Source organism: Hylobates moloch, unplaced genomic scaffold, assembly GCF_009828535.3.
Source record: "Hylobates moloch isolate HMO894 unplaced genomic scaffold, HMol_V3 SCAFFOLD_16, whole genome shotgun sequence".
Lineage (NCBI taxonomy): Eukaryota > Metazoa > Chordata > Mammalia > Primates > Hylobatidae > Hylobates > Hylobates moloch.
This window is the reverse complement of record NW_026652291.1, coordinates 81280745-81302240: the sequence shown is the minus strand read 5'-3', so window position 1 is coordinate 81302240 and position 21496 is coordinate 81280745. Positions and strand designations below refer to the sequence as shown.

The 21496-nt window shown below is 39.8% G+C and overlaps 1 protein-coding gene across 1 annotated transcript in view; it reads right to left on the bottom strand.

The window, feature by feature from the left end:
- The window catches only part of FANCM (FA complementation group M), a 66892-nt gene extending 45671 nt beyond the window's left edge, over positions 1-21221 (bottom strand). Inside the window, exons 1-6 of the mRNA XM_058429398.1 lie at positions 20450-21221; positions 19748-19920; positions 18982-19059; positions 5015-5173; positions 2504-2635; positions 32-164 (exon numbers count right to left, since the gene is read on the bottom strand). Of these exons, the coding sequence (XP_058285381.1) occupies positions 32-164; positions 2504-2635; positions 5015-5173; positions 18982-19059; positions 19748-19920; positions 20450-20957 (1183 nt within the window). The 5' untranslated portion in view covers positions 20958-21221. The remainder of the gene's footprint in view (positions 1-31; positions 165-2503; positions 2636-5014; positions 5174-18981; positions 19060-19747; positions 19921-20449) is intronic.
- Positions 21222-21496: the final 275 nt, after the last annotated feature.

Here is a 21496-nt window from a genome sequence, read left to right as displayed (position 1 = left end):
TTACTTCTTTAAATAATTTGATATAATTTACCTTTAGTTCCATCCATAATTCCACAAAGGAAGAAATATAATGATCTCATTCCCATTTGCTGCAATAATTCATAACCATGATATAAACTAATACAAATAGCAAACTCTCCCTCGATTATGCCTTGTTGTATTCCCTAGAAAAACAGCATATGTCAAATTTAACCAGAGAAGTAAATGAACATACATGCTCCATGCCCAAGTTGTCAGCCCACAGTCACTGTAACATTTATAATATAATCCAAATGATCATAATCATCATTCCCTTCTACACTGCTATAACTGATTGGTTATTAAATGTCATCTTATAGGATGTTGCTAAGGAAAGGTACCAAGGTATTTTGTATGTCAAATCAGCCCCTTTATTTTTTTTCTTTAATTAAACAGGAAACTTACATTTTAAAAAGAATAAGTAAAGGAGAAAAAATATATACTGTTTTTCTTTACAGGTAAATTAATTGGCAGTATATAGATATATTTGTTCTTTCAAAACTATATAGTAAGCATCTACTACATGTCAAGCACTGAGCTAGATACAAGGGACATGAGAAACAAGATAGATATGGCCTATCCTCATGAATGCTACTGGCAAAAGTACAAATATTTAATCATACTGTTTTAATGCCAACCTTTAATACCAAATATATGTCCTGTGAAAATATCTGACACTGAGCCCCAGAAACTATTCTAAACACATTACCTGTACAATTCACTTAATCTTAGTATCTAGCAGGTAGCTACTACTGTTATGCTCATTTTATAGATGAGAAAGTTCATACAACCGTTAAGTAGCAGGACCACTATTTAGACCCAGGAATTTTGGCTCAGAGGTCTTGTGCTTTCAACCACTACTCTCATGGAAAAATGAAGGACACATTCCTTTATGGAAGTACATGGTATGTGTATCTATCTGATAAGATAGTTTTTAAGGAGAGCATGGAGAACATATTCTAATTATTTTCCTTTGAGATGAAGACTACTGTTTTCTAACATTTTTAGTAGCACTTAACATCAATGTTAGTCATTTTAAATATTCCAGGATACTAATAAATGCCCTAAAATGGTACCCTAATTACCTCTCACCAGTTCCAGCTAAGATCTAGTTCAACAGGTTTAGATTTACTATTTCCTAGCAGAAATCAAAACATATTAAAGTTTTAAATAATAATATACTATAATTTTACGGAAAAGACTCCTTTAGTGCTTCCCCAGATACTATATGATAAAGACCATATTTCGTGGTAGAATAGTTAGAGTTACTCTCATGTAGTCACAACCTATATTATCATATCCGGTTTCCAAATCCTCAGCCAAATTGGTCTGCTCACTGTCTCCCACATGCTTTAATTCAATTGTCTCTGTTCTTTTGCACAGGCATTCCCTATCAGTTCAAAGAATGACTCGGTGCCCTTTTTTGTGTTTGTGAGTGTCTTCTCTGATTTTGGACCTAGTTTAATAGATATTTTTGTATCCATTTTTTTTTTCCAATGCAGGTTAGAAATAAGAAGCTTGCTGTGATGCTTCCTTCAAACTCTGGTATTGAGAGTAAGAATAAATGTTCTGTGTCTAAAATTCAGTTACAATCTACCTTCTTATGGCTTTGAGACTTTACAAAATAAATGGACTAAAAGACAAATTCTTCCTTAAAAGTTAAAAAGAAAGGTCAGGCACTGTGGCTCACGTCTGTAATCTTTGGGATTACACTCTGGGAGGCCGAGACAAGGCAGATCACCTGAGGTCAGGAGGTCGAGATCAGCCTGGCCAACATGGTGAAACCCTCTCTCTACTAGAAATGCAAAAACTAGCCAGGTGTGGTGAGGCGTGCCTGTACTCGTAGCTACTAGGGAGGCTGAGGCACAAGAGTCGCTTGAACCTGAGAGGCAGAGGTTACAGTGAGCCAAGGTCACGCCACTGCACACCGGCTTGGGCAACAGAGCGAGATTCTGTCTCAAAAAAAGAAAAGAAAAGAAAAGAAAAAGTTAAAAGGTAAAATTTATCTTAATTCAAATCATTACATTGTATTCTTGCCAGATTTTTTTCATGCTTTTATAAACTATATAAACATTTCTGATTTTTTTTTTTTTTTTGAGACAGGTCTAACTCTGTCACCTAGGCTAGAATGCAATGCTGCAATCACAGCTCACTACAGCCTCGACCACCCAGGCTCAAGCAATCCTACGCTGCCTCAGGCTCCTGAGTAGGTACATACCATCACACTTGGCTATTTCTTTTACATTTGTAGAGATAGGGCCTCACTATGTTGCCCAGGCTGGTCCTGAACTCCAGGGCTCAAGTGATCCTCCCACCTTGGCCTCCCAAACTGTTAGGATTACAGGCATCAGCCACCGTGTTCGGCCTCATTTTTCAATTATTGATGAGCTAATTAATAGGTACCCAAAAAAATCATTCCCTACGTTTTATCTTGGCTTTGAGTGAAAATTTAATCTGTCATCAAACTTTATTTAAAAATACCTACCACAATATTCGGAGATGGGTTTTTCCTAAATTGATCTCTTGCCAGAATTATGTGATATTTTGTTAGATTTGGGATATCCCTTCTCATCAAAACATTCCTCTGAATCAAAGAATGAGCAAATGATTCCAAAATCTGCAAATTTAAAAGCAATCTAGTTTAAGCTTGCTCTAAAGTCCTTTTTCAAGTACAATCATTTTCTCACATATTAAAATAGGAATGATATATTTAATAAAGTTTGTCTTACAATGAATGTTTAAGTAAACTCAGCAATGATAACATTTAAAACTACTTGACATCTATCCCCATATAATATCCATATAAAAATCAACATGAGCAATTATTGTATACAACTGTAATTTAACAACACATTTGTTTATCTGTTTATTTCTTAACTCCTCTCTCCCTCAACCTACACGCACTATAATCTAAGTGTAAGTACCACGAAAGAAGACCTTTGATTTCTGCACTGTTACATCCTCAGTATCTAGGCCAGTTTGGCACTTAGGTCCTCAGCAGATATTTGTAGAGTAGTTTGTAAAGTACTGAATAAATTGAAATGTCTTGAGTATATTTAATTTTACTCACTGATTCATTTTTTTCAGCAAATATTTATTAAGCATCTACTATGTAACCAACACTGTTCTAAATGCTGGGGATAGTGTGGCTAAGACAAATAAAGTCACTGCTCTCATATAGTTTACATTCCAATGGAGGGAACCAAAGAATAAAGAAGCGAACAAAGAAAGTAGATCATTTTCATTATAACAAATGCATTTAAGAATCTAAAACACAATAATGCTGTAGAGTCTTTGAGAGGAAAGGGATCAAAGTGAACAAGGACTCTCTTTGAGAAGAGAACATTTGAGTTCACATGTGAATGATGAGGTATGTCTACCATGTGAGGTTCTAAGGACAAAGGATTCTAGAGAGAGGAGACAGCAAAAAAAAGGTCCTGAGGTGGAAAAGAGCTTAATGGCACAAAAGGAGACCTATAGATGAAGACCTACTACAGCAGCATGTAATTGTTTAAATTTTTGCCTAATTTGTATTTTCTAAATTACGGCTAGTTTAATACATTTTTTTTCCTCCCTTTCAACTTTGCTGATCATACTGCCTCATAAGGCACTCTAAAAATACCAACAAAATTAAATTACATTTGTATATGATTATAAGAATTATCATATTTACATTATTATAAATGGAATAATTTTCAATTAAAAATGCACTAGTATCAAAGAGACGATTACAAAAAGACTTTGCCATATCTTAACTCAATAAAGCTTAGAATTTTGTTACAAATAATTTAAAAACAAAAAAGCTGTATTACTACAAAATGTCTCTTTAAGAAAGACTTACTATAGATTAAATGACAGATAACTTTTTGGTTATCTATTCCTGTAACCATCTTTAATCCATGACAATGAAAATGTGAAAACATGTTGTTCAACCTTGACGCTAATTATGAACTATAGAAAAACAATGTGCTAATCACAAATTTCTCCCAGTGAAAATGACAATTGTCTAAGCAGGTCCTCAACAGCTATAATATTGACATTTGAGCCAGATAATTCTTTGTTGTGGGGTTGCTGTCCTATCCGTTGTAGGATGTTTAGCTGCTTCCTGGCCTCCATATACTAGATGCCAATAATAACTCCACATTCAACCTGTTACCTCCCCCTTCTCTCCTGCCTTTTTGTTGCTGTTCTAAGAACCGAAAATGTGTCAAGTCATTGCCAAATGTTGCCAGGTAGGTGATTTCCAGTTGAAAAGCACTGCTGTATAAAGGATCAGGGAGGACAACAGTGAAAATATATTTCATTACAAAGAAACTTCTGGGGGCCGGGCGCATGGCGGCTTACACCTGTAATCCCAGCACTTTGGGAGGTCGAGGCAGGAAAATCACTTGAGGGCAGGAGTTCAAGACCAGCTTGGCCAACAAGGCGAAACCTTGTCTCTATTCAAAAATATAAAAATTAGCCAGATGTGGTAGCATGCGCCTGTAATCCCAGCTACTTGGGAGGCTAAGCAGAACTGCTTGAACCAGAGAGGTGGAAGCTGCAGTGAGCTGAACAAAAAACAACAAAAAGAAAACAAAGAAACTTCTGGCTGAATCTCAGTACGTGTTCATGTTACGAGTGTGTGCACTTTGGGAAAATTCACTGAGCGATACACTTATGCTTTGTCTACTTTTGCTGTTTGTGTATGTGTGTATATGTGTGTGCATGTTCTATATTCCTGTTAAAAGGTTTACTTAAAAAAATACAAAACCATGTAAGGCTATTATTTGCTTCACAAATGGCCTATCTTTTGTATTTTCCCTTTCAGTAATAGTTTGCTAGTACATACAAAACACAGTGCTCATTCCAAAAATTTTAACTTCAAAGAATTTTTTCAACGTATCAATTATATAAAAATAAGATAATTGTATTATCACATCCAAATCCTGTTAGCTGAAATAATTCAATTACCAGTTTATTTATGAAATCCCTAAATGTCATAAAAATGGTTTACCTGGATATAGGTCTTTTGGATGGCTGCAAGTTCTTCACCAAGCGGAACAATAAGCTTTTCAACTTTTCTTTCATGAGAATATGCCAAAATATCTGGAGAATCTTCAGAACGAAGCTCTATCTGCCCAATTAGCAGGTTAGTAATAACTTGTTGCACAGCCTATGCGAAATCAATTAAGTATGATTATAAATTACTTGTTAAAATTTTTTAGTTTAAGTCACTAACAGAAATAAAATAGTAAAATTTTGAAAGAAGCACCAGAAATTTGTATCATTAAATAACAAAAAAGAAAGAAGATAAGCCTATAAAAAAAGTTCAGAAGTAGCACAATAGGTGAAAAGTGCTTCCAAAACATCTTTTCCCCACACAGACCTTCAAGCCAGGCATCCGGGAAATAAGAATATTTGTAAATGTCCAAAAAGTTCCTCAAATGTAGTTTGGTACTTTACAAATAGAGTCTTTATAAAGACTCAGACAGAAATTTCAGATTAGCAATACTAAATCAATTATTGATAAATTAGTAGAATATTTTCCATTTAAATCAACATATATGATGTGAATATATTTCCAGGACTAAATTTCACGTACCCAAAGCTTATAAAGAGACTTTGTTGTAAAATTAGGAAACTGGAGAAAAAACATACAATCTGTTGTATTCTGTAGCAGGAGACTATGGTACTGACAGTGCGATTAACAATTTAAAAGAAAAAAAAAAGAAAGAGGATCCCGAGAGTATGTAAAAATTAAAAGTTGTTTTTTGTGGGTTTTATTTTTTTTATTTTTTTTTATTTTTTTGAGATGGAGTCTCGTTCTGTCACCCAGGCTGGAGCACAGTGGCACGATCTCGGCTAACTGCAACCTCTGCCTCCCAGGTTCAAACGATTCTCCTGCCTCAGCCTCCCCAGTAGCTGGGATTACAGGCGCCTGCCACTACACCCAGCTAATTTTTTGTATTTTTAGTAGAGATTAGGTTTCACCATGTTGGCCAGGCTGGTCTCGAACTCCTGACCTCGTGATTCGCCAACCTTGGCCTCCCAAAGTGCTGGGATTACAGGTGTGAGGCATCACGCCTGGTTTTTTTTGTTTTTTTTTTTTTTTGGTGGGGAGGGGTATGGAACCTCCATCTGCCACCCAGGCTGCAGTGCAATGGCGCAGTCTATCTCAGGTTATTGCAACCTCCGACTCCCAGGTTCAAGCAATTATCCTGCCTCAGCCTCTTGAATAGCTGAGACTACAGGCTTATGTCACCATGCCCAGCTAATTTTGGTATTTTCGGTACAGATGGGGTTTCACCATGTTGGCCTAACTGGTCTCCAACTCCTAACCTCTGTGATCCGCCCACCTTGGCCTCCTAAAGTGCTGGGATTAAAGGTGTAATCCATGGCACCCAGACAAAAATAGAAAGCCTTGTGGGTTTAGGCCGGGCAGCAGCTCACGCCTAAGGGTGTAATCCCAGGGCTGTGGGAGGCCAAGCTGGGAAGACTACTTGAAGCCAGGAATTCGAAACCAGCCTGGGCAACATAGCAAGACCCCAAATCTACAAAAAAATGACAATTGCTGGAGAAGTGGCAAGCACCTGCTGGAGTATCACTTGAACTCAGGAGTTCTAGGCGGCAGTGAGTGAGTTACAGTTGCCACTGCATTCCAGCCTGGGTGACAGAGCAAGACCCTGTCTCCAAAAAAAAAAAAAAAAGAAAGAAAGAAAAAAGAAAGCTTTGAGGGCTTAGTTTCGGGGGGGGGGAAAATAAACCATCCTGGGGCAAGAATCATATCTTAGTATTCCCAAAACCTGGCACAGTGCCCAATACGGCACACCATAATCACTGGGGGCCTATATGTATTCAAAATCTAGAGTACATTTGTGACCATTTTATAAAATGAAGCTTATTGCTTTTAATAGTTCATTCATGAAAGAAATACATGAGTAACTCCCACATGCCAGGCATTGAGTTAATGACAGAGGAATGACCAAAATCGGCATAATCCCTACATTCATGTAGCTGATATTTTAGTGGTGCTGAAAGACCAAAATAATCAATACGCAAAAGAATGACCGATTATCACAAATGTTAAGGAGAAAATAACAAGATAGGGAACACTGACAAGATAGCTTAGTTAGAACGGACCTTTCTGAAGGGATGACTTTTTTTTTTTTTTTTGAGACAGAGTCTTGCTCTGTCGCGCAGGTTGGAGTGCAGTGGCGCGCTCTCGGCTCACTGCAAGCTCCACCTCCCAGGTTCACGCCATTCTCGTGCCTCAGCCTCCCAAGTAGCTGGGACTACAGGCGCCCACCACCATGCCCGGCTAATTTTTTGTATTTTTTTTAGTAGAGATGGGGCTTCACCGTGTTAGCCAAGATGGTCTCAATCTCCTGACCTCGTGATCTGCCCGCCTCAGCCTCCCAAAGGGGGATGACATTTTTAAGCTGACTGAAAAACATGAATGTTTAAACGAGGACAGGGAGAAAACCAGAGATAGGATAGAAATTTCTAAGCTCATCAAAAAAAGGATCGAAGAAAAGTCTTGCAGCTTGTGAGAGTTAAAAGCTATCATTGGAAGCATGGAACAAGATGGAAATACAGATAATCACCCATGCAGAACATCAAATTTGAAAACTATCTACACAAAAAAGCACCTTCATAAGAACCAAAAATCAAGTGAGCAATCACAGTACCTGGTATTCACTTCATATTGCTAAAAGAGGCACTGAAAAGGGTAGGAAACACAATGTTTTTTTTTTTTTTGAGATGGAGTCTCACTCTGTCGCCCAGACTGGAGTACCGTGCCACGATCTTGGCTCACTGCAAGCTCTGCCTCCCAGGTTCACGCCATTCTCCTGCCTCAGCGTCCCGAATAGCTGGGACTACAGGCACCCGCCACCACGCCCAGCTAATTTTTTTGTATTTTTTAGTAGAGACGGGGTTTCACCGTGTTAGCTAGGGTGGTCTCGATCTCCTGACCTCGTGATCCGCCTGCCTTGGCCTCCCAAAGTGCTGGGATTACAGGCGTGAGCCACCACGTCCAGCCAGGAAACACAGTCTTGAATCATGAACACCACCCCTCCCTCATCCCCCGGAGGCCCTGTGGTGTGGAGAAAGAATCTAAGAACCTGGGGGAGGGAGAGTGCAGTTTCTGTGAGACTGTGCATTGAACTAAGTGTTGCTCTGTCACAGCGAAAAGCAAAACCAAGTGGAACTCAGTCAGTGCCACCACAGAAGGAGAATTTAGACCGGCCCTAGCTAGAAGGGAATTCCCCAACCTAGTGGTTGGAACTTAAGTTCCGGCAAATGTTCCGGAGACGATGAACATGGGGGGCACGTGACCTAGTGAGACACCAGCTGGGACAGTTAAAGGAGTGCTTGCACCACCCTTCATTCAACCCCAGGCTGTGCAGCTCACAGAAACGAAAGTGACTCCTTCCTTCTGCTTCAGGAAAAAAGAGGGAAGAGTAAAGAGGACTTTGTCTTGCATCCTGGATATCAGCTCAGCCACAACAAGACAGGGCAGAGTCGTGAGGTCTCCGTTCCTGACCCTAGCTTCCTGACAACTTTTCTAGACGTACCCTGGGCCAGAAGGAAACCAGCTACCTCCAAGGGAAGAACCCAGTCCTGGCAAGATTCATCACCTGCTGACTAAAGAGCCCTTGGGCCCTAAATAACCATCAGCAATACCCAGGTAATATGTCATGGGCCTTGGGTGAGACTCTTAGACATGGTGGCTTCCAGTGAGACCCAGCACATCTCTAGCAATGATGGCTATGACGAGAGACTACTTCTGCTTGAGAAAAGCAGAAGTAAAGGAGACTTTGTCTTACACCTTAGGTACCAGCTCAGCCACAGTGGGGTAGAGCAACAAATGGGCTCTTGGGGACCTGATTCCAGGTCCTGACTCTTGAACAGTATTTCTGAAACTGTCGCAGGCCAGAGGGGAACCCACTTCTCTGAAGGGTGAGTCCCAGGCCTGGCAGCATTCAACACAAGCTGACTGAACAGTCCTTGGGCCTTAAGTGAAAATCAGCAGTAGACTGGCAGTACACCCCATAGGCCTATGGTGGTGGTGGCCATGGGGAGAGGCTCCTCTGCCTGTGGAAAGAAAGAGTGAGAAGGACTTCATCTTGTGCTTTGAGTGCAAGCTTAGCTGCAGTAGTATAGAGCACAAGGTAGATTTCTAAGGTTTTTGACCCTAGTTTCTGGCTCCTAGATGGCATCTCTGGACTTGCCCGGGGCCTGGGGGAACTTGCTGCCCTGAAAGAAAGGAGAGAAGCCTGGCTGGCTTCAACACTTGCTGATCGTAGAGCCTTGAGTAAACATAGACAGCAGGCAGGCAGTGGTGACAGCAGGCCATGAGTGAGACTCAGGGCTGTGGCAGCTCCAGGTCTTACCCAGTGCAGTCCCAGTGGTGGTGGCCACAGGGGGGCTTGTGTCACCACACCCCCAGCTCCAGGTAGCTCAGCACAGAGAGATAAACTCTATTTGTTTCTCTCTGAAACTCAGACACTACCTCTGAGTCTGCAAGAACTAAAGTGTTAACTGCACTTGGCGTGCTCTCTAATGGAAATACAGCTTAGATCACAACACACAAGTCCCATTGAATACCTGGAAATCCTTCTCCCCAAAAAAGATGGGTATAAACAACCCCAGCGTGTGAAGACAATAAATATCTAACTCTTTAATATCCAGACACAGGTGAACATCCAAAAGCATCGAGACCATCAGGAAAATATGATCTCTCCAAATGAATTAAAATAAGGTACCAGGAGATATGGGACCTTTCAGACAGTGAATTCGAAATAGCTGTTTTGAGAAAACTCAAGGAAATTCAAGATAACACAGAGAAGGAATTAAGAATTCTCTCAGATAAATTTAGCAAAGAGATGGAAATAATTAAAAAGAATCAAGTACAAATTCTGGAGGTGAAAAATGCTACTGACATACTCAAGAATCCAACAGCAACAGTCTCTTAATATAAGCAGAATTCATCAAGCAGAAGAAAGAAAATACTGAGCTTGAAGACAGGCTATATGAAAATACACAAAAGAGGCAAAAAAAAAAAAAAAAATAGAAAAGAATAAAGAATGCCTGTAAGATGTAGAAAATAGCCTCAAAAAAGCAAATCTCAGAGCTATTGGCCTGAAAGAGGTGGTAGAGAGACAGACAGGGGTAGAAAGTTTATTCAGTGGGATAAGAAGGGAAAGCTTCCCAAACCTAGAGAAAGATACCAATACTTAAGTACGAGAAGGATATAGATCACCAGAAAGATTTAACCCAAATAAATCTACCTCAAGGCATTTAATAATCAGACTCACAAAGGTCAAGGATAGAGAAGGGATCCTAAAAGCAGCAAGAGAAAAGAAACAACATACAATGGAGCTCCAATACGTCTGGCAGCAGACTTTTCAGCAGAAACCTTCCAGGCCAGGAGAGAATGGCATGATATATTGAAAATGCTGAAAGAAAAAAAATTTACCCTAGAATAGTATATCCAGCAAAAATACTCTTCAAATATGAGGGGAAATAAAGACTTTCCCAGATAAACAAAAGCTGAGGGGTTTCATCAACACTAGACCCTTCTTACAAAAAAGAAAAAAAAAAAAAAACCACTAAAGGGAGTATTTTAAGTTCCGAGAGAAAAGAACGTTAATGAGTAATAAGAAATCATCTGAAGGTACAAAACTCACTGGTAATAGTAAATACATTTAAAAAACACAGAGTATTATAACACCGTATCTGTAGTGTATAAACTACTCATGTCTTAAGTAGAAGGACAAAAAGATGAACTGATAGAAAATAACTACAACATCTTTTGAAAATATAAACAGTATAGTAAGATAAAAATACTGACAAAAAGGTAAAAAGGGAGACAAAGTTAAGGTGTAGACTTTTTTTTAGTTTTCTTTTTGCTTGCTTGTTTGTTTGTACAAGCAATCAGGGTTGTCATCAGTTTAAAATAATGGGTTACAGATATTATTTGCAAACCTCATGATAACCTAAAATCTAAAAACATACAACAGATACACAAAAAATAAAAGCAAGACACTAAAAGGTACCACCAGAGAAAATTACCTTCACTAAAAGGGAGACAGGAAGGAAGGAAAGAAGGAAAGAAGAAAGAAAAAACCACAATACAACCAGAAAACAAATAACAAAATGGCAGGAGTAAGAGTTTACTTGTCAATAAAAAAATAGATTGAGAGGCCAAGGCGGGCAGACCACGAGGTCAGGAGATCGAGACCATCCTGGCTAACACGGTGAAACCCCGTCTCTACTAAAAATACAAAAAATTAGCCAGGCGTGGTGGCGGGCGCCTGTCATCCCAGCTACTCAGGAGGCTGAGGCAGGAGAATGGCATGAACTCGGGAGGCGGAACTTGCAGTGAGCCAAGATTGTGCCACTGCACTCCAGCCTGGGCGACAAAGCGAGACTCCATCTCAAAAAATAAATAAATAAAAATAAAAACATTGAACGTAAATAAACTAAATTCTCCAATCAAAAGATCTAGAGTGGCTGAGCAGATGAAAAAATAAGACACAATGATCTATTGCCTATAAGAAACACACTTCACCTATAAAGACACCAACAAACTGAAAATAAAGGGATGGAAAAAAATATTCCATGCCAATAGAAACCAAAAAAGAGCAGAAGTAGCAATACTTACATCAGACAAAATAGATTTCAAGACATAAACCATAAGAAAGGAGATAATTATATAATGACAAAGGGGTCACTTTGGCAAGAGGATATAACAGTTTTAAATATATATGCACCCAACTTTGGAGTACCCAGATACATAAATACTAGAGCTAAAGAGAGACATAGACCACAATACAATAATAGCTGCAGACTTCACTCCCCACTTGCAACACTGGACAGATCTTCCAGACAGAAAATCAACAAAGGAGCATCGGACTTAATCTGCACTATAGACCAAATGGACCTAATAGATATTTACAGAATATTCCATCAAGAGCTGCAGAATATATATTCTTCTCCTCAGCACTTGGATCATTCTCAAGAATAAACCATATATATGTTAGATCACAAAACAAGTCTTAAAACATTTGAAAACAGTGAAATAATATCAAGCATCTTCTCTAACCACAATAGAACAAAACTAGAAATCAAACAAAATAACAAGAGGAATTTTGGGAACTATACAAACACATGGAAATCAAACAATACACTTCCAAATGACCAGTGGGTCAATGAAGAAATTAAGAAGGAAATTAAAAAATTTCTTGAAACCAGATGACAATAGAAACACAACATATTAAAACCTATAGGAGACAATGAAACTAGTTCTAAGGGACAAGTTTATAGCTATCAAGTGCCCATATCAAAAAGGAAAAACTTCAAATAAATAACTTAACAGTGTATCTTAAAGAAGTGGAAAAGCAAAAGCAAACCAAACCCAAAATTAGTACAAGAAAATAAATAATAAAAATCAGAGCAGAAATAAATGAATTTGAAATGAAAACAACAAAAAAAATCAATGAAACAAAATGTTGGTTTTTTGAAAAAATAAAATAAAATAAACAAAATTGACAAAACTTTAGCCAGACTAACGATAAAAAAAAAAAGGGGGAGAGAAGACCCAAATAAAATCAGAGATGAAAAAGGACTGGCCGGGCGCGGTGGCTCATGCCTGTAATCCCAGCACTTTGGGAGGCTGAGGCTGGTGGATCACGAGGTCAGGAGATTGAGACCATCCTGGCTAACATGGTGAAACCCCATCTCTACTAAAATACAAAAAATGAGTCGGGCGTGGTGGTGGGCGCCTGTAGTCCCAGCTACTTGGGAGGCTGAGGCAAGAGAATGGTGTGAACCCGGGAGGTGGAGCTTGCAGTGAGCAGAGATTACGCCCCCGCACTCCAGCCTGGGCAACAGAGCGAGAGTCTGCCTCAAAAAAAAAGAAAAACACATTATAATCTATACCACAGAAACTCGAAGGATCATTAGTGGCTACTACGAGCAAACTATATGCCAAATAATTGGAAAACTTAGAAGAAATGAATAAACTCCTAAAAACATACAAGCTACCAAGATTGAACCATGAAGAAATCCAAAATCTGAACAAACCAATAACAAATAACAAGATCAAGGCCATAATAAAAAGTGCCCTAGCAAAGTAAAGCCTGGGACCCTATGGATTCACTGATGAATTCTACCAAACATTTAGAAAAGAACTAATACCAATCTTACTCAAACTATTCTGAAAAATACATGAAGAGGTAATACTTCCAAATTCATTCTACAAGGCTAGAGTATTACCCTGATACCAAAACTAGACAAAGACACATCAAAAAGAGAATATTACAGGCCAATATCCCAGATGAATATTGATGCAAAAATCGTCAACAAACCATATTCAACAATATGTTTAAAAAAAAAAAATTCATTATGATCAAGTGGGATTTGTCCCAGGGATGCAAGGATAGTTCAACACACAAAAATCAGTCGATGTGATACATCATACCAACAAAATGAAGGACAAAAAACATATAATCATTTCAACTGATGCTGAAAAATATTTGATAAAATTCAACATCCCTTCATGATAAAAACTCTCAAAAAACTGAGGGTAGAAGGAATATATCTCAACATAATAAAAGTAATATACGACAAACTTATAGCTAGCATTGTACCAAACGGGGAAAAACTGAAAGTCTTTTCTCTACAATCTTCAACAGGACAAAGATGTCCAGTTTCAACACTGTTATTCAATATAGTACTGGAAGTCCTAGCTAGAGCAATCAGGCAAGAGAAAGAAATACAGGGCAACCAAATTGAAAAGGAAGAAGTCAAATTATCCTTGCTTGCAGATGATATGATCTTATATTTGCGAAAACCTAAAGTCTCCATCAAAAAAACTATTAAAACTAATAAGCAAATTCAGTAAAGTTGCAGGATACAAAATCAACAAACAAAAATCAATACTATTTCCATATGCCAACAGTGAACAATCTGAAAAAGAAATCAAGAAAGTGATTCCATTTATAATAGCCACAAATAAAACAAAATGCCTAAGAATAAACTTACCCAAAGAAGTGACAGATCTCTACAATGAAAACTAAAAAATACTGCTGAAAGAAATTGAAGAGGACACAAGGGAAAGATATTCCATGTTCATGGATTGGAAGAATCAATATTGTTAAAATGTCCATACTACCCAAAGCAATCTACAGATTCAATGTAATCCCTCTCTCTGTCTCTCTCTCTCTCTTTTAATGTTATCTCTATCAAAATCCCAATGACATTCTTCACAGAAATAGGAAAAACAGTCCTAAAATGTATATGGAGGCCAGGTGTAATCCCAGCACTTTGGGAGGCTGAGGCGGGTGAACTGCTTGAGCCCAGGAGTTTGAGAACAGCCTGAGTAAGATGGCAAAACCCAATCTTTACAGAAAAAAAAACCAAAAAAATTTAGCCAGGCATGGTGTTGCGGGCCTGTAGTCCCAGCTACATGGGAGGCTGAGGCAGGATGATTGATTGGGCCCAGAGGTTGAGGCTGCAGTGAGCCATGACTGTGCCACTGCACTCCAGCCTGGGCTACAGAATGAGACCCTGTCTCAAAAGCACATAGCCAGAATATATAAGGAGCTCAAGTAATTCTACAGGAAAAAGTTTAATAATCTGATTAAGAAATGGGCAAGGAATCTGAATAGACTTTTCTCCAAAAAAAGACATACAAATGGCAGACAGGTATATGAAAAGGTGCTCAATATCACTGATCATCAGAAAAATGCAAATCAAAACTACAATGAGATATCACCTCACCCCATTTAAAACAGCTTTTATCAAGAAGACATGCAATAACAAATGCTGGTGAGGATGTGGAGAAAAGGGAAGCCTCATACACTGCTGGTGGGAATGTAAATTAGTACTATCACTATGGAGAACAGTTTGGAGGTTCCTCAGAGAACTAAAAATAGAGGTACCATGGGATCCAGCAATCCCACTGCTTGGTATATACCTAAAAGAAAGAAAATCAGTATATCAAAGAGATATTTGCACTCCCATGTTCATTGCAGCATGATTCACAATAGCCAAGATTTGGAAGCAACCTAAGCGTCGATCAACATATGAATGTTTGGATAAAGAAACTCTGGTACATAAATACAGTGGAGTAATACTCGGCGTTAAGAAAAAAATGAGATACTGTCATTTGCAACAACATAGATGAACTCGAGGTCATGATGTTAAGTAAAATAAGCCAGGCACAGAAAGACAAACTTCACATGTTCTAACTTTTTAGTGGGAGCTAAAAATTAAAGTAATTGAACTCATAGAGATAGAGAGTAGAAGGATGGTTACAGAGGCTGGGAAGGGTAGTGGGGGAGGGGGGTAGGAGGGGGGACACTACGTTATGGGGTACAAAAAAATAGAATAAAGAAGATCTAATATTTGATAGCATAACAGGGTGACTATAGTCAGTAATAAGAGTACATTTTAAAATAACTAAAAGAGTGTAACTGGATTGTAACAAAAAGAATAAATGCTTAAGGTGATGGATACCCCATTACCCTGATGTGATTATTATGCATTGCATGCCTGTATCAAAATATCTCATATATACCATAAATATATATACCTACTATGTACCCATGAAAATAAAAAAAAATTTTTTAAAGGCTGTCACAGAATGTATCCAATAAAATCCTTACTCAAGCCAGGCGTGGTGGCTCATGCCTGTAATCTCAGCACTTTGGGAGGCTGAGGCAGGGGATCACGAGGTCAGGGGTTCGAGACCAGCCTGACCAACATGGTGAAACCCCGTCTCTACTAAAAATACAAAAATTAACTGAGCATGGTGGCAGGCGCCTGTAATCCCAGCTACTCAGGAGGCTGAGGCAGCAGAATTGCTTGAACCCGGAGGCGGAGGTTGCAGTGAGCCGAGATAGAGCCACTGCACTCCAGCCAGGGTGACAGAGCAAGACTCTGTCTCAAAAAAAAATAAAATAAATAAAATAAAATAAAAATCCTTACTCAATATGGAAGACCATTCAGAGCTACTAAAATCAGAATATCATAGGACAGGTCTCAAAATCTGCATTTTTACCATTCTTCAATAAAGGAAACCAGAATTTCCCAGACATACTGTTGATTCCATGGCTGGGCTGAAAAAATATTAAAGGAGCATAATGTATCTTATGATGTAAGGAAGTTACAGAGGCATTAAAAAAAAAAGGGTGGCAAGGTGTGGTGGCTCACGCCTATAATCCCAGCACTTTGAGAGGCTGAGACAGGTGGTTCACTTGAGCCCAGGAGTTCGAGACCAGCAGTTCTAGACCAGCCTGGGCAACACTGGGAAACCATGTCTCTACAAAACATACAAAAATTTGCTGGGTGTCATGGCATGAACCTGTAGTCCCAGCTCCTCAGGAGGCTGACATGGGAGAACCACCTGAGCCGAGGAAATTCAGCTGCAGTGAGTATTACTGTGCACTGCCCTCCAGCCTGGAGGACTCAGTGAGACCCTATTTAAAAAAAAAAAAAAGTGCACGTCTAAAGGACACAGGAGCTTGAAGGAGCTCCTAATGGCCAAAGCTGGAACAATCTTAATAAAACTGATAAAATAGTAGTGGACTGTGGCCCATAGAAGGAAAAAAGCTCTTTATTGCAGAAGAATTCAAATTAATGAATGTAAAAGAGAGAAAGAATGATTAGGCAAATACCACAACAATAATTGTTGCAGGCCAGGAACCACCATCGGATGCTAAAACAGGATTATTTACATAGTCTCAAAGTATTTCCCCCACAAGATACTTATTAATTACAAAGGGAATAACAGTAATTTTACAATGAAGAAACCAAGAAGACATCATCTTAACTAAGTCAAGATTAACAACACAAGTAAAAAGGCAAGGCAACGTCATATATTCCCTGATAGGATATGCTGAGAAAGGTACAGCATCACTTCTGGATCATTGTTAGCAAATGCATAACGTCACCACATCATGAGAAAACATCAGACAAACCCAAATTGAGGGATATTCTACAAAATATCTGGCACCTACTCTTCAAAAGCATCAAGGTCATGGAAAACAAGAAAAAAGAGGAAGCAACCAGGCACAGTGGCTCACACCTGTAATACCAGCACTTTGGGAGGCCGGGGCGGGCGGATCACGAGGTCAGGAGTTCGAGACCAGCCTGGCCAACATAGTGAAACCTCGTCTCTACTGAAAATACAAAAAATTAGCCAGGCATGGTGGCGGGTGCCTGTCATCCCAGCTACCTGGGAGGCTGAAGCAGGAGAATCACTTGAACCTGGGAGGTGGAGGTTGCAGTGAGCCGAGATCATGCCATTACACTCAACCCCGGGCAACAGTGTGAGACTTCGTCTCAAAAAAAAAAAAAAAGAAAAAGAAAAAAGAGGAACCATCACAGATTAGAAGGGACTAAGAAGCCATGACAACACAATGTGAGATCACAGACTGAACCCTGGAGCAGAAAAGTACATCAGTGGGAAAACTGGCAAAATTCAGACAAGATCTGCAGATTAGTTACTCGTATACCAATGCTAATTTTCTGGCTTTGATAATTTTATTATGGTTATATGATACGTTAACATTAGGGGAAGATGGGAGAGGACCAAACAAAGACTTCAATTTTTGCAATTTTTCTGGAAATCTAAAGTTATTTCAAAATAAAACTTAAAAAAACTGAAAACGGTAACAACTTTTAAAAATCATTTTACTATTTAAAAATATCCTGCATTTTTAGCAGGTTTTAGGGATTCTTATGCACACTGCAGTCTGAAAACTACTAATTTAAAGAAACTCCTGGGCTGGGCGTAGTGGCTCACGCCTGAAATCCCAGCACTTTGGGAGGCTGAGGCGGGCGGATCACCTGAGGTCAGGAGTTGGAGACGAGCTGGCCAACATGGTGAAACTCCGTGCCTACTAAAAATACAAAAATTAGCCAGGTGTGGTGGTGGACGCCTGTAATCCCAATCCCAGCTACTCGGGAGGGTGAGGCAAGAGAATCCCTTGAATCCAGGAAGCAGAGGTTGCAGTGAGCCAAGGGCACATGCCATTCCACTCCAGCCTGGGTAACGAGAGTGAAACTGCGTCAAAAAAAAAAAAAAGAAAGAAAGAAAACAAAGGAAAGGAGGGGAAGGGAAGGGAAAGGGGAAGCGGAAGGGGAAGGGAACAGGGAGGGGGGAGGGGAAGGGAGGGGGAGGGGGAGGAGAACAGAGGAGAACGGAGGAGAGGGGAGGAGAGGGGAGGAAAGTCCTGAAACCACTGAAAAAAAGCTAGGCAGGTTGTAGGAAATGTTGTAGTTCTCATGTCAAACTAGATAAATACTACAGTGGAAAACTGATCTGGCCCCATGTAAAAGTTCTTATTATTTGGATTATTCATTTGTGTTTTTTGGTTTTTGTTTTTTTTTTGAGACGGAGCCTTGCTCTGTTGCCCAGGCTGGAGTGCAGTGGCACAATCTCAGCTCACTGCAACATTTGCCCCCCGGGTTCAAGCAATTCTCCTGCCTCAGCCTCCTGAGTAACTGGGACTACAGGTGCCCGCCACCACACCCGGCTAATTTTTTGTATTTTTAGTAGACACAGGGTTTCACCGTGTTAACCAGGATGGTCTAGATCTCCTGACCTTGTGATCCGTCTGCCTTGACCTCCCAAAGTGCTGGGATTACGGGTCTCGCTCTGTCACCAAGGCTGCAGTACACTGGCAATCATAGCTAACTGCAGCCTCAATCACCTAAGCTCAAGCAATCTTCCTGACTCAGCCTCTGGAGTAGCTGGGACTACAGATGTGTTCCACCATGCTCACTATTTTTTAAATTTTTTGTAGAGATAGGTCTCACCATGTTGCCCAGGCTGGTCTGGAATTCCTGGCCTCAAGTGATCCTCCCACCTCCACCTCCCAAAGCACTAGGATTACAGGTGTGACCTACTGCACCCGACCAAAAGCTTTATTTTCTTAACTGTAATAAATGGAAAAACATTTTACTTACCTTTATATCACTACCTGGTGTGGCACTTAGAGCCAAGATTCTAAAGTGATTTGTATATTTGACTAGTTCTCTTACAACCTTAAGAAAAAAAAAGTTTTTTAGTTTCATCTGTTCAATGCAAAAATAACAGTGGTTCTGTTAAACAACCTATAATACATGGTCCCTTATCATTATTCCTTAATCAGTATATTGATGGTCTAGTGAGTGAACTACCACCAGTTATATTATCTGAAGAGCGAATAATTTAGGTTTATACTCTATGCTGATCAGGAACACAGTAGGGCTTCTTCTACAGAAAAAACTGCAACATCAAAGCCAAATACAGAGGCAAATCAAAATACTCAAAGGGGCTGTTAGGTATGTGGCATACATTATGTCATTATTTTACCTAGGCGCCAAGAAAACACACCGCATATCCACTACCAATCTTTATTAATTTCAAAACTCCTTTCATACCCTATTTTAGATCACTGTCCCAACCATGACTAGGCTCTCATGATCTACAGCTGACACTAATTATCTGGTTGGTCGTAAAAAAGAAAAAAAGAAAAAGAAAACAACAATAACAGCAAAAGGCAGTGGAGACACTGATTTGAATGGATGACAGAAAGTACAGATATTCTTTATCACCATCTGTTCTGAGATAATAGACGTAAAGGCTTTTTATAATAATATTGTCAATAACTTCCATCACTAATAACTATTCGCCAAAATTCTCTTTAACAGCACAGTTACAATACAAAATACCGCTTAACAAAATTATTACCTGGCAATAAGCATAGTTTCCGAGAGCTTTATGAGCTTCATCAATAACTAAACACTTTATTTCAGCAGCGGGACAAGCTCCCCTAGAAAGGTCATTTACCATGACCTGAGGCGTAAGAAAAAGCACTCTCTTACTGCACCATATTTCCTTCCTGGTGAAAGCTTGTGTAGACCCTGAAAATAAAAGTGACATTCTACATTCTAAACTTCAGACTGTTATCTATAAAATATAAATAGTCTGGCTTTTTCAGAATGCAAACATGCTTTGGTAATATTAAGAGAAAAACAATTTGACAATTCATCGGAATGCTACATTTTAAAGTTCTGGTGTGGTCCAAATATCGAAGCTGGCACTTATCTAGGACTACAACCAAATTGCCTTTAGAAAATTCCTACAGAATGGCGTATTTGAAGACAGGCAAATTCTTCAACTGAGAAATCTTTTTCAGGAAGAATGCCAGGAAACATCGTGTTCAGTTACCCATGGAATATACACACACGATAGCTTCAAAATACCATGACAAGCTGCAGATATACTCTGAAGATTGAATAAAGCAACCCTATCCATCAGTGTTGGGCTTGCTACAAGTAGAGAATATTTTAAGAGGGAGGGCGTAGGATGCACATATTGTAGCTCGGGAACTATTCCGCATGGGTCAGGAATTCCCAGCTCTTACTTCAAAATTAGTCCAGTCTAAGGTACCTGTCATTTCGGCCATGTGGGATTGCGGGATACCCATCACCTGGTAGCAAGCCTCGATCTGCTGTGTCACCAAGGGTTTCGTTGGGGCCATGAAGACCACCTTTCCTGAAGGGAACCAGCGGTAGAAATTGTACATGACCACGGCAGCAATAAAGGTCTTTCCCAGTCCGGTAGGCAGACACACCAGCGTATTGCAAAACAGAGCAGCCCGGGAGATCTGCAGCTGGTAGTCCCGTACTGGGCAATTGGTAGGGTAAATCCACAGGGCGCCCGCGGAGGTGCAGAACCCGCCATTCTCTAGACACAACTGCCGCTCAGCCTCGTACGCCGCGACAAGCAACACATCATCGTCCGACTCCAGCTGAGCCTCCGCTGCTGCTGGCAAAGGCGCCTTGGAGCTGCCAGGGCTCTGAGGTCGCTCAGTTCTGGAGCTGCAACCCGGAGTCCCAGATGATAGGGAGATACTTGAGCCCCACGTCTGAAAAAGCGTTCTTTGCCGTCCGCTCATTAGGCCGACAACCACCGAAGGCTTCGGTCGGATATCCGTAGCAGCAGCAGCTCAAACACTACGGTTCCGATCCCCATCGGTTTCCTTCGCACAAAACTCTGCAACGAGAAGGCGGGACTAAGGCCAGTTTATCCAGTTGAAAATGCCGCCACTGAGCTTCCGTTGGGAATATGATTGGCTGGCTTCCCGGAAACCTTCACAGCCCTCCCGGAGATTCATGCGCATTATTAAGGCGTTACTCTAAATATGCTCCCTGTGCGGTTCCGGTGTTTTGTTTTGTTTTAACAAACTCTAAATTTAAGTTCCGTTTCCAATGATTAGATGGCTGGGCGTCATTGCTAAAGTGATAAGTCACTTAAAATGTTATGATAAGAGATTTGTTGTAAAATATTATATACCCGGGGAAATGGAATACCCATCAATTTGGGAACTTAATGTTATTGGGCGTCTAACGTGCCTCATTCCTTGTACTTTTAAATCAGAATATAAGGTGAAAAGCAAAAATGTGTAGATGGAATAATTTCTTATATCTCTATCTG